Source organism: Notolepis coatsorum (genome assembly GCF_963971535.1).
Source record: "Notolepis coatsorum genome assembly, chromosome: 5".
NCBI classification, from domain to species: Eukaryota; Metazoa; Chordata; class Actinopteri; order Aulopiformes; family Paralepididae; genus Notolepis; species Notolepis coatsorum.
The window spans coordinates 138,855,585-138,875,388 of NC_140169.1; the positions used below are offsets into that span (position 1 = coordinate 138,855,585).

The 19,804-nt window shown below is 43.2% G+C and overlaps 1 protein-coding gene across 1 annotated transcript in view; it reads left to right on the forward strand.

Annotated features, from left to right (window-relative positions):
* The window catches only part of LOC311228381 (utrophin-like), a gene marked incomplete at its 3' end in the record, with an annotated part of 82,468 nt that overhangs the window by 33,435 nt on the left and 29,229 nt on the right, over positions 1-19,804 (forward strand). Inside the window, exons 4-7 of the mRNA XM_084314289.1 lie at positions 2,850-2,927; positions 9,894-9,986; positions 10,782-10,957; positions 18,051-18,166. Coding sequence (XP_084170415.1) covers positions 2,850-2,927; positions 9,894-9,986; positions 10,782-10,957; positions 18,051-18,166 — 463 coding nt within the window. The remainder of the gene's footprint in view (positions 1-2,849; positions 2,928-9,893; positions 9,987-10,781; positions 10,958-18,050; positions 18,167-19,804) is intronic.

A 19,804-nucleotide genomic window follows, 5' to 3' on the forward strand; every position in this document is an offset into this window, starting at 1 on the left:
ATTATGGTACATTGTCTGAGCTCTACATTTGACCGTTCATGTGACTTCATTCTTTCTCTCAACCTCAGCTCTGGCTGGGACTCATGGAGGTCCTTAGCTCCGCCCCCAGCAGACAGGCTCATGCACACCCAGTTTATTCGTTTTTTTATTTTTTTTATTTTTAGATCTTTTTATTTTTTTTTATTTTAAAACAAAACATACAATTTATACATGTATAAAATAATCTATAAAAAATATTATCCTTCTTGTATGTAAAAACAAGAAATCTTCTAGAAAAAGATATTAATATATATATATTTATCCACACACATCTCTACCTATACCAAAAACAAAACGATAAATAAGAAACCTCTATTTTGCACTCAGTCATCCTATTCTCATCCCCATGCTTCTCCTGCCCCCCCCCCCTGTCCACCCCTCCTCCTTTCCTCTCCCTCCTCCCCTCCTTTACATGCACACTCTGTTATCAATTATGCTTAACCCCATAATTCTCTCAATGAAACCAGCTTATACAAACAGTGAATCAAAGGAATGTGTGTGTACGTGTGTTCAATACATAACATGTCAGCCTGCTGTGCGGTACTTGTCCTTTACCACTCTTGCACGCGTGTATCTGCTATCCAACACCTGTGGCCTAACCTAAGTGGCGAATGCCTCGCACATTCCCCCCCCCCCCCCCCCCCACACACACACCCGCACACCCACTCACTCACTCTGATACTGGGACACTAATGCTATAATTGGGTGCTAATTCCCGGTTGTGGTATGTTGAGACTAAACGGGGGGGATTGGCACCTGTTCAAGATGCCAGTCTCTCCCTATATTCCCGCGGGAGCCGGCGATGTGCGCTGGGTGAGCGTGTGCTGCTGTGGAGCGCTATGCCGCTGAGTGATGAGCACAAAATGTACTAAAGGCCTCATTCTGTATCCGTAGCAACGGCCCTCCGCGCATTGTTCCTTTATTCCCTCCGGTCCGCCCTCCCGCTGTCCTGCCTAGGAGCCGGTTATTTCTGTCATGCAAGTCTGTGTTTGGATGCAATTTGACATCCAACCAAAAGAAACGAGACAAAAAAAAATGTATTATGTGGGAGAAAACATTCATTCTCATATCTTGTATTGACGTCATGTTGGGTTTGATCTGTGACTCTTCTCCTGTGGTGTCATTAACCAGACCAAAGAGCGAGGGTACATGTTTGATCTGTGACTCTTCTTCTGTGGTGTCATTAGGGATGCCCCCCGGACCCCGGTTTTAAACGGGAACCGGTACTATATTAGAAAATACCGGAGTATTTATAAGCTCCGACGTCCTCGGTACTGCTATCGATACTCTAGAGAAATTATTATTATTATTATTATTATTTAAAAGTTGCAAACGATCTCTCCTCTCTCTGTCTCTGCACGAGAAGCGAGCCGCAGCGAGTCATTATTAGACACACTCCTTGCGAGTCGCTCGCTAGTAGTGCTACACATACGGGTACTCCTTAATGAAAGTGCTGTCCCCGACGCCCGTGCTGAAGCGCGCTGCACACAGACACAGACAGCTCTGCCTCTGCATGCACTGAGTCGTGATGGCGGATAGAGCGAAGCGTTCTAAAGTTTGGATATACTTTACAAGGGTCAATGCCGACAACGCACGTTGCCACAAGTGCAACAAAACATTTGCCAGTAAGGGTGGCAATACGAGCAACCTATCAAAACATTTGTTGGCAAAACATGATATTAGTGTGCAGAAATGCGCCGTATTCGACTGCCTTGCGCGCAGTGGTCCATCTGCATCCACGTCCACTGCAGCCGGTAAGCCAAGATACGGAGTTTCCTAGGCTAATAACGAATTATTACAAATAGGCTAATAAACAAAATAATTGTTTAGCTACAAATACTACAATCTAAAAACGTTTTATAGATAGTCAAGCTGAGGCGTCAGCCACCAATGTGTCCCAGGCCAGTGAGCCCAGGGCCACCACACATCCTCCCTCTACCTCCACCACCCAAAGTCCCTTCACCCTAGCAGCTAGAGGAAGGATGACAGAGGATAGGGTGAACGAGTGTCACAGGGCTGTGACAAAGTTTGTTGTCAAAGGCCTGCACCCCTTCTCTACAGTGGAGTCCAAGGGCTTTAGGTAACAACTAATCATTCAGTGTATATCGTTTTTTTTGTATACATAGTTGTCTAACTTGTTTGTTGTTGTTGTTGTTGTTATAATATAAGTTATTATTGAAGCAGCTATTCCCACCACTCCACACAAATTTACAATAATTCAATCATTTCTAATCTTTACTGTAGGGAGATGACCAATGCTCTCAACTGCAAATATACCCCTCCCTGCATAAATTATATTTATTTATAATACTTATTTATAAAGTTGTATAAATAATAAAGCAATGTCGATTCTATTCTTAATTAATTGTCTTTTTTTCAAAAAGAACCGTTAAGAGTATCGACAAAGTACCGAACCGTTAAGCAGTATCGATAAGAGTAGTAGTATCGATAAAATCCTAACGATACCCATCCCTAGGTGTCATTAACCACACCAAAGAGCGAGGGTACATGTTTGATCTGTGACTCTTCTCCTGTGGTGTCATTAACCAGACCAAAGAGCGAGGGTCCACCAGGGTACATGTTTGATCTGTGACTCTTCTCCTGTGGTGTCATTAACCAGACCAAAGAGCGAGGGTACATGTTTGATCTGTGACTCTTCTTCTGTGGTGTCATTAACCACACCAAAGAGCGAGGGTACATGTTTGATCTGTGACTCTTCTCCTGTGGTGTCATTAACCACACCAAAGAGCGAGGGTCCACCAGGGTACATGTTTGATCTGTGACTCTTCTTCTGTGGTGTCATTAACCAGACCAAAGAGCGAGGCTCCACGCGGGTACATGCCCTCAACAACGTCAACAAAGTGCTCCAGGTCCTGCACCAGAACAACGTGAGTACCACCTGCTTATCCTGCGCTTTGTGTCCTGCTCCGTTTCACCTTCCCGTCTTCCTTTTCATTCACAATAATGAGTGGTTACTAGGGATGTCCGATATTATCGGCCTACCGATATTATCGGCCGATATCGGCATTAAAATGTGATATCGGAAAATATCTGTATCTGTTTTCAAATTTTTTTTTCTTCTTTTTTATAACCTTTATTTACCCAGGCAAGCAAGTAAGAACTAATTCTGATTTTATTTATTGTCAAAAGTATGCATAATGTTGTGTTAATTCCACAACAAGAGATATGTAATGTTAATTACCTGAAATTATTCCATTTTTGGGGGGGGGGGAACCCTGCATATATCGGTATCGGTTGATATCGGTATCGGAAATTAAGAGTTGGACAATATCGGTATATCGGTATTGGTAAAAAAGCCAATATCGAGCATCCCTAGTGGTTACCCATGGTGTGTCATGTGTCTTATGTAATGCACCGGGCAACAGTGGCTCAGGAGGTAGAGCGGTCGTCTGGTGGTAATCAGAAGGTTCGATTCCGGCTCCTCCTGGCAGCGTGTCGAGGTGTCCTTGAGCAAGTCACTGAACCCCCCAACCGCTCCCCCGATGAGCAGGCCGGCACCTCCTTGCACGGTCGCCTCCGCCGTCGGTGTGTGAATGTCTGAGTGAATGTGAGGCACAAGTTGTAAAGCGCTTTGGATAAAGGCGATATATATAAATGCAGTCCATTTACCATTTTAATGAAGACGGTGTTTCACTCACTCTCTTTAGTCATTTAGCTTTTATCCAAAGCGACTTACAAATTGTGAACAACAAGTCAGCAAGAGAGGTACATCTCTGGGTCAGTGGCAAATATGAACGAGCTTGTGTGCATAGTAGTATAGACGGCATGATAAGTAGTAGTATAAGTAATAGTAGTAGATGATAAGTAGTAGTAGTATAAGTATAGTAGTAGGGTACAATATAGTAGCAAAAAGACTACTTTTGCTCTTAATATTGCTCTCTTGCTATCTCTCTCCCCAACGTCTGTATATAGTAGCCAGTCTCCAAGGCCGGCGGCGATATAATCGAGAGACTGTCTCTCTGTCTCCGTCTCCCCCCTCCCCTCCCCTCTGTCTGTGTAATATCCTCCATAGCATGACCATATCTATGTAAATAAGAGCGTGTGTGTGCAGCGTGGGCGGCAGCATGGGGTTGATGCTGTGTGTGTGTGTGTGTGTGTGTGTGTGTGTGTGTGTGTGTGTGTGTGTGTGTGTGTGTGTGTGTGTGTGTGTGTGTGTGTGTGTGTGTGTGTGTGTGTGTGTGTGTGTGTGCACGTGTGTGTTGGAAATAATATATCCATGTATGGCTGGGTATTATTTGACACTCTTTGGATCCAGATTCCAGTTCTGGACCCGTTCTACAACTTTTTGATAGCATATCAAAAGCATTATGTCATTATGCAGTAGAGAAAATCACTTCCTTTGACATTCTTCTTCACTCCTATTTGCTTTTCTAAATATAGTCTGACGATGTCAGGTCAGGTCCCAGTTAACCCTTTCACTGCCACACGGCAGAAGGTTAACCCTTTACTATCACACAACCGACGGCGATGCTCCATCATTAGCATCATTAGCATCCGCGGAGCCAATGATGCTAATGATGGAGCATCGTCGTCGGTTGTGTGATAGTAAAGGGCTAACCTTCTGTATTGTCACAGTGAAAGGGTTAACCGGCTGTATTGTGGCAGTGAAAGGGTTAAAATCGTACTCTTTTCATTTTGTATAAAACCCGACCAATATGTGCGCAGCATGTGTTTTACCAATAAGTGAAACACATATGAGAATCCAATGTTCTTTATGACGTCTTGTTTGTTAAATATAACGGAAGGTTCACAGTCTTTATGACGTCTTGTTAGTTAAATATAACGGAAGGTTCACAGTCTTTATGACGTCTTGTTAGTTAAATATAACGGAAGGTTCACAGTCTTTATGACGTCTTGTTAGTTAAATATAACGGAAGGTTCACAGTCTTTATGACGTCTTGTTAGTTAAATATAACGGAAGGTTCACAGTCTTTATGACGTCTTGTTTGTTAAATATAACAGAAGGTTCACAGTCTTTATGACGTCTTGTTAGTTAAATATAACAGAAGGTTCACAGTCTTTATGACGTCTTGTTAGTTAAATATAACAGAAGGTTCACAGTCTTTATGACGTCTTGTTAGTTAAATATAACAGAAGGTTCACGGTCTTTATGACGTCTTGTTAGTTAAATATAACAGAAGGTTCACGGTCTTTATGACGTCTTGTTAGTTAAATATAACAGAAGGTTCACAGTCTTTATGACGTCTTGTTAGTTAAATATAACAGAAGGTTCACAGTCTTTATGACGTCTTGTTAGTTAAATACAACAGAAGGTTCACAGTCTTTATGACGTCTTGTTAGTTAAATATAACAGAAGGTTCACAGTCTTTATGACGTCTTGTTAGTTAAATATAACATAAGGTTCGGTCTTTATGACGTCTTGTTAGTTAAATATAACAGAAGGTTCACAGTCTTTATGACGTCTTGTTAGTTAAATATAACAGAAGGTTCACAGTCTTTATGAAGTCTTGTTAGTTAAATATAACGGAAGGTTCACAGTCTTTATGACGTCTTGTTAGTTAAAAACAACAGAAGGTTCACAGTCTTTATGACGTCTTGTTAGTTAAATATAACGGAAGGTTCACAGTCTTTATGACGTCTTGTTAGTTAAATATAACAGAAGGTTCACAGTCTTTATGACGTCTTGTTAGTTAAATATAACGGAAGGTTCACAGTCTTTATGACGTCTTGTTAGTTAAATATAACAGAAGGTTCACAGTCTTTATGACGTCTTGTTAGTTAAATATAACAGACGGTTCACAGTCTTTATGGCGTCTTGTTTGTTAAATATAACTGAAGGTTCACAGTCTTTGACGTCTTGTTTGTTAAATATAACTGAAGGTTCACAGTCTTTGTGACATCTTGTAACAAGATAACAGAAGTCTTTATGAGGACAGGAAAGACTTGTTTGTTATCAGTGACAGACTTGATGAAGCCCTGACGGGTGAAACATCTTGTCAAAATGCACAAGACTTATTTTGAACCCTTTCACCTGTATTCCTTTTGAATGTTTCCCCAGAATTCTAGAACTCTATAGCCATTATGGCTTCACCGTTAGAATGTTCAGTTATCTACAGTACCACCGCAGAGACCGGGGTTCAATTCCCGGTGTCGGGTCGGTCTGGGCGCCTGTTCAGCAGTCACCGGTCACTCTCACAGTGGGGGACGCCTCGCTGTCTGGTGAAAAGAAGCGGCTGTCGACTCCACATGTATCGGAGGAGGCAACGGCCGCGTAGGGAATTGGCACATAATGGCTCAATTGGGAGAAAGCATGAAAAAGGCAAAAAAAAAATAAAGAAAATAATATTCACTGTTTTTATCTCGATCGTTGTCATTATTCAGCACAAGTACAGTACAACGAAAAGAAGTTTGGCATCCGACTTCTGAGTGCAAATGTAACGGTAATATACAATTACAGTAGATTAAACTGGGTTTAAAATATATACACAGTGTCGACCCTCTTGTTATTCTTCCGTGCCTCTCTTGTTGACGTCTCTCCACCGTGAACAACAGCGACGACCATTTGGACCTCTGCGCTCGTTCCTGCCCACCTCTCTCCTCTCTCCACATTTTGTAAACACATGCTTTTGCAGTAATTCAGACCTCTTGCCGCTCTCTTAGATGACAGTGTTTACACCAGCGTTGTGTGTTGAGTGATGGTTTGCTGTTGACAACGCTGCGTTAGACAAGCTTTCACAGGAATCTCTGGAAGCAGGTGTGTGTCCATGTTTGGAGGGCAACCTTTCCAAGTTTAGAAGCTTGTTGCTGGACACATGCCCATAAATTAGAAGAGTGATTTGTGTGTGTGTTCATGTTAGGGTTGGACTCGATCCAATATTTTTTGACTCCGTTGAACCTTTTTTTCCCACGGTATTATGATAGTACCGGCGAATAAAAAAATAAATACATCACGTTGTAAAGCTTTGGAGCGAGCCGCCAATAAAAAATGATGGATTTATGTAGTAGGGCTGGGTGGATTAATCAAGTTTCAATTTCAATTTCCATGAACAATTCTGGCTTCATGAAAACAAGATAATGGAGATAAAACTATTATTGTGCCACATGCCGTGTGTTGCTCTCATTTAGTCTTGTGTTGTAAATGCTGTGCACCCTTCCTTCACAGCGAAGGGTGCACTGCCCCCCCCCCCCCCCCCTCCCTCCCACGGTGCGTTTCTCCAGTTGTTTTGAAACGTCTTTGGTAACTTGTAGAAGATGACAGAAAGGCAGCCTTTGACGGAGAAGAAACGTACAAACAAAGTCGTCGGCATATGATGTTCTCAAATCAATGAGTAATCATGTTTTAATAATCGTGATTTCAATATCAATCAAAATAATTGTGATTTGTGAATAATCATGTGTATAATAGCAGTCCCTGCAATGGTCGGCGGGCGGTTGATTCCGAGATGGGCGCGTACATTTGAAGTATTTCCATTTCTGGCCGCCACCTTCTTCATGCAACTCTTCGCCGGCCCTCCCTCGTCATTCGGTCGGAACACCGGAATGCTGCCATTTTTTTTTTTTTTTTTTTTTTTTTTTATATATATAACATCTTTTTTTTTTTTATATAATTCTCCCTTCTGAGGAGAAGCTGTCGCATGACAACATCATCACTTCATCCACAAATGTTGTCAAATGTCATCTCCCAAATCAACGGCTCCTGGAAACATTCTACTGGAGAGACGAACCGACAACGCAACCACACTGACAGTGGTGCTGAACAAACTCTCTTCACTTAGTGTTTATTATTATTACAACTCAACCACACTGACAGTGGTGCTGAACAAACTCTCTTCATTTAGTGTTTATTATTATTACAACTCAACCACACTGACAGTGGTGCTGAACAAACTCTCTTCATTTAGTGTTTATTATTATTACAACTCAACCACACTGACAGTGGTGCTGAACAAACTCTCTTCACTTAGTGTTTATTATTATTACAACTCAACCACACTGACAGTGGTGCTGAACAAACTCTCTTCACTTAGTGTTTATTATTATTACAACTCAACCACACTGACAGTGGTGCTGAACAAACTCTCTTCATTTAGTGTTAATTATTATTATTAAAACTCAACCACACAGACAGTGGTGCTAAACAAACTCTCTTCATTTAGTGTTAATTATTATTATTAAAACTCAACCACACAGACAGTGGTGCTAAACAAACTCTCTTCATTTAGTGTTAATTATTATTATTAAAACTCAACCACACAGACAGTGGTGCTAAACAAACTCTCTTCATTTAGTGTTTATTATTATTACAACTCAACCACACAGACAGTGGTGCTGAACAAACACTCTTCATTTAGTGTTAATTATTATTATTAAAACTCAACCACACAGACAGTGGTGCAGAACAGATACTCTTAATTGAGTGTTTATTATTATTAAAACTCAACCACACAGACAGTGGTGGTGAGCAAACACTCTTCACTTTAGTGTTTATTATTATTATCTTTTCTTTTTTCCGTTAAGTCGTTATGCCAATTCCCAATCCCCTTCCTGGTCGTTGCGCACTTACCTGTCCTCCATGGTATTTTATCATCACACCATGCCTGGCCTCGGCTCACGTGTTTTAGGGTTCACATTAGCCCGTCACGTCAGGACCCATGGAACGTACGCAAGCGGACTCTCTCCATTGGGTCTCCAAGTGGCACATTGAGAAATAAACAAATAGCTTCCCGGTGAAAACGGTCGTGGAAATAAAGTCAATCTGACTTGACCACAGCGATGTTGGCGTCTGGTCTCTCACGCCGGGGAGAATTCACGGTGCAGTAATCACAAACAGGGATTTTTGTGTCCCTCTCTGTGTTCTAAACTTTCATATAAAAACCCCTGCCTGAGTGGACACTGACAACTGGTTGCCTTGGTAACACACAAAAAACTCGTCTTTTGTCCTGTAATCGTCCTGTACTTCAATGTAATCCCAGCACCACGCAGTCTTTGCGGCGTGAGAGACGAGACAACAACACAACAATCACCATGGTGGGTCAAATTGACTTTATTGACCAACATTTCCCACCGGAAAGCTATTTGTTTATTTCTCTGTGTGCCGCTCTCAGACCCCATGGAGAGCTAGCTTGCATTACAGGTCTGCCGTGAGTGCACACAGTTGAACTGTCGGGCTACAGAGGTGTGGACACAGGACTCGGGACTAGGGATGGGTACTGAATCCAGTACTATTAAGGGTACTGACTACCGACTGAATCACGTCGGTACTACAGAGTACCGATTAGGGCTGCACGATTTTGGGAAATAATCGAATTGCGATTTTTCTGACGGATATTGCGATTGCGATAAAATTTGCGATTATAATTTTACAATAAAGGTTTATTGTAAAATGCGGCTTGCATCTGGCCTACGCGGTGGGTCTGTTCGGGACACCGAGCCTGAACATTTTTCTTTTTACCTGGGAATCAATACCGGTACCCAACGGTACCTTTTTTTTTCTGTACTTTACTCTCCCTCTCTGAAGTCTAAACTTCACAACAACACACAATCTAAAACCCCTTACCTCCCTCTCCCAAACCGTTCCTACAACAATAACAACAACTTGCAAAGGAGATCTTGTATCTCAATGGGACTTCCTGGTTAAATAAATAATAAAAAAATAAAAATTATAAAAATTAAAAATCGATTAATCGTTCAGCCCTAGTACCGATTCACGTGAGATCCACCGGTGTTAATGTTAAGTCTGCACTCATGGTACTGTGTTTGGTTTACTAAGTCGTTGCCATTCTTTTGGTACTTGCTGCAAATAGTTTGGTCAGTTTTACCTTTTTTTCTTTTTTCTAACAACCTCTCTCCGTCTGTCTCTCTCTCTCTCTCAGGTGGACTTGGTGAATATAGGTGGTACAGACATAGTGGATGGAAACCACAAGCTCACGCTGGGCCTTATCTGGAGTATCATCCTACACTGGCAGGTGGGTACACGCACACTCACACACACACACACACACACGCACAGTCGCACACGCACACTCTCTCTCACTCTCTCCTCATTTCTCCACACACACTGATCAATGGTGTTTGCTCTGAATGTGGACCTACAGTCCACTGATGCATTTGAGAGCTCAACAAAGGAGTTGTTGAAACGGTATTGATGTGCGTGTGCTTGTGTGTGTGTGTCTGTGTGTGTGTGTCTGTGTGTGTCACACACCTGTCCATATGGCTTTGTAAAAAGCCGACGTGCCGAGATGTTGAAACCGGAGACAGAATGACAGGATGAGTCAGTTCACAAGCTGTCTTTACTGCTCTTTGATTTCCTGTAGAGGTTTTAATGATTCCCCTGTTATTCCCTTTATACTGAACATGTTTTTCACACATGTCTGTGTGTGTGTCTATGTCCGTGTCTGTGTGTGTGTGTGTATTTACGTATGTATGTCTTGTCCATCCCTCCAGGTGGACATCATGAAGGACCTGCAGCAGGTGTTTTAATGTCCCTCTCTCTCTCTGTCTCCAGGTGAAGGACATCATGAAGGACCTGCAGCAGGTGTTTTAATGTCCCTCTCTCTCTCTGTGTCTCCAGGTGAAGGACATCATGAAGGACCTGCAGCAGGTGTTTTAATGTCCCTCTCTCTCTCTGTGTCTCCAGGTGAAGGACATCATGAAGGACCTGCAGCAGGTGTTTAAATGTCCCTCTCTCTGTGTCTCCAGGTGAAGGACATCATGAAGGACCTGCAGAAGGTGTTTAAATGTCCCTCTCTCTGTGTCTCCAGGTGAAGGACATCATGAAGGACATCATGTCCAACCTGCAGCAGACCAACAGTGAGAAGATCCTGCTGAGCTGGGTGCGTCAGTGCAGCCGCTCCCACCACCCGGAGGTCAACGTGCTCAACTTCACCACCAGCTGGTCCGACGGCCTGGCCTTCAACGCCATCCTGCACTGCTTCAGGTCAGAGGTCGCGGCTCAGAGAGAGAGGGGGGGGGGGGGGGGGGGAGAGAGAGAGAGGGCGGGGGGGGGGGGGGGGGGGTGGGTTGGGTATATGTCGTTGGGGTTGAGGTTGACCTCTACTGCCCTTGTTTGGATTTCCCAAACCCATCCCAGCACTAAGTAATTGGCACAAATGGCACAACCGCTAAATGACACTGGTGTCGCCCTTAAAACACCATGGGCGGGATCCACAAAGAATGGATTGCACGGTGCTAATTGCACCCTTACTTACAATTCATTATTAATTGAAAATGGGGGACTCTAAAGTAAACAAGATGAAAGTCTTTCTCTGGTCTGCATCCCCTTAACAATTGTGTGTATTGAGCCGAACTGTATTGTACCCATTCTGCAATCTGTTGTGATTGATTGATTGAAAATGTTATTGACAGATTGCAGAATGGGTACAATACAGATCGGCTCAATACACACAATTGTTAAGGGGATGCAGACCAGAGAAAGACTTTCGTCTTGTTTACATCAGGGTCCCCCATTTTCAATTCATAATGAATTGTAAGTAAGGGTGCAATTAGCACCGTGCAATCCATTCTTTGAGGATCCCGCCCATGGTGTTTTAAGGGTCGACACCAGTGTCATTTAGCTGTTGTGCCATTGTCTGCATCAGACTACATCCGTCTGAACTGTTTCTGTTTCTCAGCTGTTGCACAGACATGCTGTATACCTTTTGCTTCAGAAAGATCATTGCAAATTAAAAAGATTCAGATGAAGATTTCTTTTATTTTCCATGTGCAACAAGTACAATGGGATTCTCTTACTCTCCACAGCATAAAGGAATAAAAAGCAACAATTAACAGAATAAAAAAGCAGGTATTTATATACGATAAACTGTCTGCGGTATGTGCAATAACATAAGTAGAAATAAGTATAAGGTAAATAAAAAACAAGTACACATTAGACAAGTTAAAGATAACTGCACATTATATTGATGCACGAGGGGGCAGTAAAGTGGCTGAACATTGTAGCAGAATGCACCGAATGTTAACGTTATAATAACACTGATATTTGTTCTATTGGACTATTTTTAGTGGTGGACTATTCTAGGAGGAGCACTTGTTGCCAAAGGAAGAACGATATCGGAGTTATCTTTCCATGACAAATATGATTTCAAGCTTCAGCCTTGACCTAGTAATGTATCCGCAACTGTTAAATAAATTAAACTAAACGTCCGGGGAGGAATCTACTGAGAGATGATGATGATGATGATGATGATGATGATGAATAGTTTATTTTCGGTCTTTGTTTACAGACCAATCAAAAACACACTTGTGTGGAAGAGAGATTATAGACGACAGAAACAAACATGACCCAGGGTTCTAGACGACACTTGATTTCCGTCGTCGATATCGTAGAATGTAAAGCACATCTTGATTGTTTCATTTCAATGTCCAAATATTCCATTTTCAATGTCCAAATATTTCAATTCCAATGTCCAAATATTTCAATTTCAATGTCCAAATATTTCAATTTCAATGTCCAAATATTTATGGACCTAACTATGTTTCCTAGAAACAAATCAAAGCGTTCCACTGAAACCATTGACCCGTTTCAAAACCAGGGGAGGAAACTAACTTTTTGGCTTACCAGCCAACTGGCGAGTATCTGATTTTTTTTACCAGACAAACTGATTTTTTACCAGCCAAAAAAAATCGCTAATTGTGATAATTACTTCTTTGTATGTCTTCGTCTAAATTGATTTTCAATCATAGTAATAATCACACCGTGTCTCTACTCTTTAAAATATTTAGTAGCATAAAACATTAATAACAGTCTCTACTCTTCACAATATTAGCATAACACATATTAACATGAAAGAGGGATTTATTCTGGACTGGGTTGGGCTGAACTGGGCAGTGAAAGATGCTGGGTTGGACTGGGTTGGGCAGTGAAAGAAAAAAAGTATGTTGTGAAGTGTATAGATAGATAGATGTGAAATGTATAGATGTAGCAGTACTGTCTATCTGTATGTCGTGTATGTCATATGTTATGATGAATTGAAAATGGGGGACCCTGATGTAAACAAGACGAAAGTCTTTCTCTGGTCTGCATCCCCTTAACAATTGTGTGTATTGAGCCGTACTGTATTGTACCCATTCTGCAATCTGTTAATAAAGTTTTCAATCAGTCAATCAAGTTAACTTTGAAACTCGGTTGTCAAGCCACGTCAATGTTGTGTATGCATCCGAGTGTTCACTCTGCCTTTAAGACGGCACGGTGGCCTTACGACAGTGCTGTGAAGTACCGTCAAGTGTTGTGGTCATTTGGGTTGGTCTGCTGTTGTGCACTGGTTGAGCTAGCCCCTTTCGTTTCGTGACTGCGATGTGCAAGCCAGGGGCTTTTGAGCATGAAATAAAATGTCTAACCTTACGTCGTAGTCCGGTGCGCAATAGACTAACATACACCTCTGTAATTTAAATGTGTCCTTGCCTTGGACTCGAGAGTTGTACTAGGGTTGGATGCAGTTCCCCGTTGCTCAGTCTGTCTGTTTTCCATCTTCTGTGTTTAACGTTATCTGTTTGCGAGTGCTTCCTTGACTGATGGCCAGTACCACGGGACTTTTATTCAACATTCTATATTTCCGCGGGTTGGCCAGTACTGCAGGAACTTTTATTAAACATTATATATGTCCGCGGGTTGGCCAGTACTGCGGGAACTTTTATTAAACATTATATATGTCCGCGGGTTGGCCAGTACTGCAGGAACTTTTATTAAACATTATATATGTCCGCGGGTTGGCCAGTACTGCAGGAACTTTTATTAAACATTATATATGTCCGCGTGTTGGCCAGTACTGCGGGAACTTTTATTAAACATTATATATGTCTGCGGGTTGGCCAGTACTGCGGGAACTTTTATTAAACATTATATATGTCCGCGGGTCTTGTGCAGTGCTCTCGTGGCACTGTCAACTCGCCAGACTGGCGAGTGGTCTTCATGAATCACACCCCTTCCTGACAGGCAGCGACGCGAGCGAGCGTGATTGCGAAAATGATTAAAATGTATTAGTTTCAATCAGACTATCCTGACCTGCCGCGAGCGACAGCGAACTGAGCAGCGATGTCGTCCACCCCTCAGATATTCGCTCGCTGTGTCTCTAGTTGAGCGATTACGCGGCCGAGTCCCGCCCCTAAACACTTTTTATTGGTCAAGAATCGCAGGCTGCTTTGCCCCCCCCACGTGTGCTTCCAGGTAACACACACACACACACAGACACACTCAGACACGCGCCGCCTCATATCAGGACAGTGTCGCGCGCGATTTCGTCTCTAGTTCGCTCGCTCGCTCCCTGTCAGGAACCGGTGTCACTCGCCAAACGTAAAAAATACTCTCATTTGGCGAGTAAAGTGGCCTAATTTCCTCAGTTCAACATTGGTCGGTATGAACTATGGAGGGCTATGAAGGCCGAGAACTTTCCGTGACGCCGATGCAACCCATTCATCCCACTCGAAGGAAACAAAGACTAGCTAGTTTCTCCAATCATCCTTTTTCTGCTACTAATATTAATAATAATGCTGCGCAAAAATTTCCTTGCAACATGTTAGGTGTGTGTGTGTGTGTGTGCGTGTGCGTGCATGCTTAAATGATTAAGACTTTTATTTTTTTTGGATGGACCTACAGAGGTCAAATCACAAGAAGTATTAAGAAAAAGACAGACAGAGAGAGAGAGAGAGAGACCGAGAGAGAGAGAGAGAGAGAGACCGACCACATAATATCTCCTTCCACCTCTGTTCAAAAACAGGTGAACAGCCTGTGTGTGTGTGTGTGTGTGTGTGTGTGTGTGTGTGTGTGTGTGTGTGTGTGTGTTTTAATCCCGTCCGTGTCACTGGCGAAAGGTCATGTTGTCCACTGAGGGGGTGGGGGTGGTCAGTGCCTGCCTGATGTGTGTACACAGTTTGACCCTCCCTGTTTACGCCTGTCAGGTCGCCATTCGTGTGTGTGTGTGTGTGTGTGGGGAGATAGCGGGGTGTTCCCCCTTTACCACAACCCCTTGTTCTTGGCGCGTTCGCTCTCTCTCTCACACACACACACACACACACACACACACACAGAGCGAGGCCTGCAGGCTGTGAAAGGGGCCGGTGTTGGTTTAGACCAGGGACAGGGTTTAGGTGGATCAGCGAACACACACATTCCACGCCCATCGGACTCAAACGCACGCCGCGCCGGCCGGCCCAGGAAGACACTCTGTGCTCGGTGCACAAGACAGGCGTGTTGTCAAATGTCCTGCAGAAATCTGTCCAAAACGTCAACACGCTCAGTCGCTGTGGTAGAATCTGGAGCGGATGTTCTCAACCTTCTTTTAGTCCATGGGGCTCTGAGAGCGGAGGGACACCACTCCACAAAGCCCACGGTGAGCAGACGGAACGGAGGACTCTGACGGGGCTATAGACGGCAAACGAGAGAGAAGGACGACGTTGCATTTTTTTCTTTTTTCATTTCATTTCAACCTTTTATTCAAAAATAATAATAATTAAAGAATATCGAAATAAAAGCACACGTTGTTGAACTTGATTTATTAGACATTTTTATTACAGCACTATGTTATCAATACACATTTATAAAACGAGGCATATTTTAGCCAAAATATGTTGCCGGAACATACTTGCCAATGCGCGACCTACCCACGACCCCACTTTGGGTCGTGACCCATAGTTTGAGAACCGCTGCTCTAAATGATCCTCACCTGTAAACCTTTTGAATCAACGGATTGTAAAGCATCCAAGACATCTAACCGTGGAAAAGGGTGAAAGGAGAAGTGTGGAGGGAGGCCCACAGGACACAAACAATCAATCTACTTCAGCAGGACAGGGTCCATTATCATTTGTATCAAATAAATGACCAGCCTCTGCAAAATGCCTATTATCATTTTCTCTTCAAAGTAAGAAGGAAAAAGGCATCTACGGTATTTTAAATATGATTATGAATTTGTATATCTCTTCATGAGCCCGCATAATCATCTTTCAAGCCCCTGGGAGCCCCTGAGGCTGAGAGCCACAGGCCCAGAGGTCAGAGGAAGTGGGCTGGGACTGGCTGGGACAAGAGTCTGAGTGGGAAGTGAAATACTGTCCTCTCTCGCATTGCTCAACAGCTACTGTCGAGGTGCCCTTTGGCAAGGCACTGAGCCACCAGCATGCTCCAGTGCAGCTACTCAGTAGCCAACAGTATGAAACAGTGTGTGGGTGTGTTGCAAAGAAGAGTTCCCCGGACAAATGAAGTTTCTAAATGATGCCTAAATTAAGTTATACATTATTATAATTGCATCGCGGCGTCATTCATCACGATCAATGGTCTTCAAGTTATGTCAAGAGAGAGAATAAGATCCTGGACCTGCTGTATGCAAATGTTAAAGAAACACGCCAACATTTTGGGAAATTAGCTTATCGACTTCTCCAGAGAGAGACAAGAAGATAGATACCAGTTTCCCCTCTGTGCGTTCAGTAGAAAACTATCTGGCTGCACGTTAGCCTAGCTTAGCACAATGAATGGAAGCGGACAGTGCCGGTTAGCCATCGGGAGAGGTGTTAGTTGTACAATGCCTAGGCTAACGGGCACTGTCCGCTTCCATTCATTGTGCTAAGCTAGGCTAACGTGCAGCCAGATAGTTTTCTACTGAACGCTGGTATCTACCTTCTTGTCTCTCTCTGGAGAAGACGGTAAGCTAATTTCCCAAAATGTTGGCGTGTTCCTTTTAAGGAGGGGATCAGACCACAACCTAACCGAGCTTATACCAACATACACGCCTGTTATCAGGAGGCAGCCAGACATCACCAGGTCTTGTCCCACAGGCCTATTGCTTAATAACAGCGGAGCAGTGCTGCCTTTGCTTCCGCCATGATTTTCATTCGGCGCTTCAGCTCACCTGGCAGAGCAGCGGTCCTGCGGTCCTGCGGTCCGTTGTTGACGAGTTCGAATCCCATAAATTTTTTTTTTTTAACGTGATTTTTTTTTTAACGTGTATTCTTTCGCCGGTTAAGGTTAGGCATGGTTAAGGTTAAGGTTAGGCATTGTTTCGGAGTTGGTTAAGGTTAGAACGGTTAAGTTTAGGCGCTGTTAAGGAGCTGGTTAATGTTAGAGTTTGTCTTAGAGACAGCCTATTTCCGCACTGCCGCTCTCCCGCGTTGCCGCGGTCACATGGTCAAATTGTCACATTCTTGCACTGCTCCGCTGTTAAAAAGCAACACGCGTCCCACAGTGGTCTGGTGTCTGAGCTTGTTTTTTTTTTTTTTTATATTATTCTTTCTTACATGAAAACAACACAATACAGTAACCATAATAATAATAAACAGAACTTCACAGGGAGACAACAGCAATAATAATAACAACGATAGAAATAACGAAAATTATAAAAACAGAGTATAACATTTTAAAATTTAAAGGGGTACTATCTTATAAATGGCCTTTCCCAGTATTCAGCAGTTTCCCGGCCATGTGGACCTATATTAATAGGATCTATGTCTCAAATTCTCATATTGGCGCATTCTTCCAATTCCCCTCACAATATTCACCCTCGCTGAACTGAGTCATCTGAAAATGTGCATATCAGTGATGTCAGAGATTTCTCAGCTGCATAATAATGTGGCAGTGGCCACCAGGCCACACAATGGTTGGAGCCCAGCCTCAGAACGGCTTAAGATCTTGAGGTAGAAAAATGCTGTCTTTGAGTACTTGACTAGAAATACAAAACAATGAACCTTTTTGAGAAAAAAATTTAATAAAAAAACCTACAGAGGTGTTCCATAGACTCACAGGGACCGTGTAAAAGTGCCCAAATAGCGAAATAAATAGTAAAATAGCTCCCCCCCCCAATAAAATTACCCCAGTTAAAGTTAAGTAGGACAACACAAAAGACGAGACAAACAAGACAAGGTGTCTGAGCTCTTGTGGAAGAGCCGTGTTTCAGTACAACAGACCTGGGATCTGTTTGAGATGGCTTCTGTGAGCAGAGCGTTGTACCATCATCATCACCCTGGTTCAGATTTTTTAACCGGTCCATTCGGTTGTTAACCATTGCTGCTGTGCTGTGTGTGTCTCCCCCCAGGCCCAGTGTGTTCAGGTGGGAGCAGGTGGTCGCTCTGAGTCCTGTGGAGAGGCTGGACCACGCCTTCACTGTGGCTAAAGAACAGCTGGCCATTGAAAGGCTACTGGACCCTGAAGGTAGGTACTAGCATTACACACATACTCTTTCACTGTCAGGGATACACCTGTAGTTTATTTATATATTTTTTTACCCATGGTGGACAGTGCACATTACTCAACATCTTCAGTTTCCACATCAATGTAAATGTGCCAGAATTGGCTAATGAGCTAGTTTTCATCTGTAGTCCCTGCCTACCATGCATGTCTTTTAGTGGAGGGTACCGTAATTCCACCTAAACTCAAGATTAGCCATCTTTTTATTTGTAAAGTAGAGTTTTACACACTTTTTTTTAAGATGATAGTTTATGGTGTAGAATATGGCAATTTGTCCCCAGATCGAATGAATGAATGAAAAGTTTATTTTTGAACATGTACTTCTCCATATTTCTCCAAATAAATCACGGTATCTTGTTCCGTCAAACCAAACAATCATAACAACAAAGATTAATGCAAGTTACATGGAAATAGGGTATTTTTGAGGAAATAAAACAAAATACTATTTACCAGGCATTTATTCTGCCTCTACACCACTGTTCACAATGTACAATATATCAGTTGTAATTCTGTGGAATCTTTAGGAAATGTCAATGTGCCCTAAATTTAAATAAATCACCAAAAAGTGAGCAACCACTGTGCAAACTTGAATTCTAGAAGGCACACATGCACAACTCATGTAGAATTACTTTCTCAGCACTTATATTGTATATTATAAGTAAGTAGAACTTATATTATATTATACAATATTGTGCCTCTCTGAATAGAATTTTTACATACTGAACATAATCGAAAGCTTTCATGGGTTGAGGAATGCTACCGTATGCCAATACCCTGACAGACATGCTCACTGTATGGAATAGAATGCTGTGTTATCTTTGGCCAAGATATTTTTGAGAAACGGTGTTATTGTTTTCACAAAATATACCATATATCCGCTGCAGACATGTTGCCATTGAAAGGTTGTGTTTTATGTCACAGCTAAGAGTCTAGCCTCAACCATGTCAAAGCAAGGCAGAATCTGTATAGCATGCCTTGACCTGCCTCACTCCCTCTACCCTCCCCTCCTCTCCTATATCCCCCTCCTCTCCTCTCCTCTCCTCTCCTCTCCTCTCCTCTCCTATATCCCCTTCATCTCCTCACCTCCCTTCCTTCCCTCTCCTCTCCTCACCTCTCCTCACTCCCTTCCTCTCCTCTCCTCTCCCTTCCTTTCTTCCCTCTCCTCTCCTCTCCTCTCTCCTCTCCTCTCCTCTCCTCTCCTCTCCTATATCCCCTTCATCTCCTCACCTCCCTTCCTTCCCTCTCCTCTCCTCACCTCTCCTCACTCCCTTCCTCTCCTCTCCTCTCCTCTCCCTTCCTTTCTTCCCTCTCCTCTCCTCTCCTCTCCTCTCCTCTCCTCTCCTCTCCTCTCCTCTCCTCTCCTCTCCTCTCCTATATCCCCTTCATCTCCTCACCTCCCTTCCTTCCCTCTCCTCTCCTCACCTCTCCTCACTCCCTTCCTCTCCTCTCCTCTCCCTTCCTTTCTTCCCTCTCCTCTCCTCTCCTCTCCTCTCCTCTCCTCTCCTCTCCTCTCCTCTCCTCTCCTCTCCTCTCCTCTCCTCTCCTCTCCTCTCCCCTCCCCTCCTCACCTCTCCTCTCCCCTCCCATCCCATCCTCTCTTCT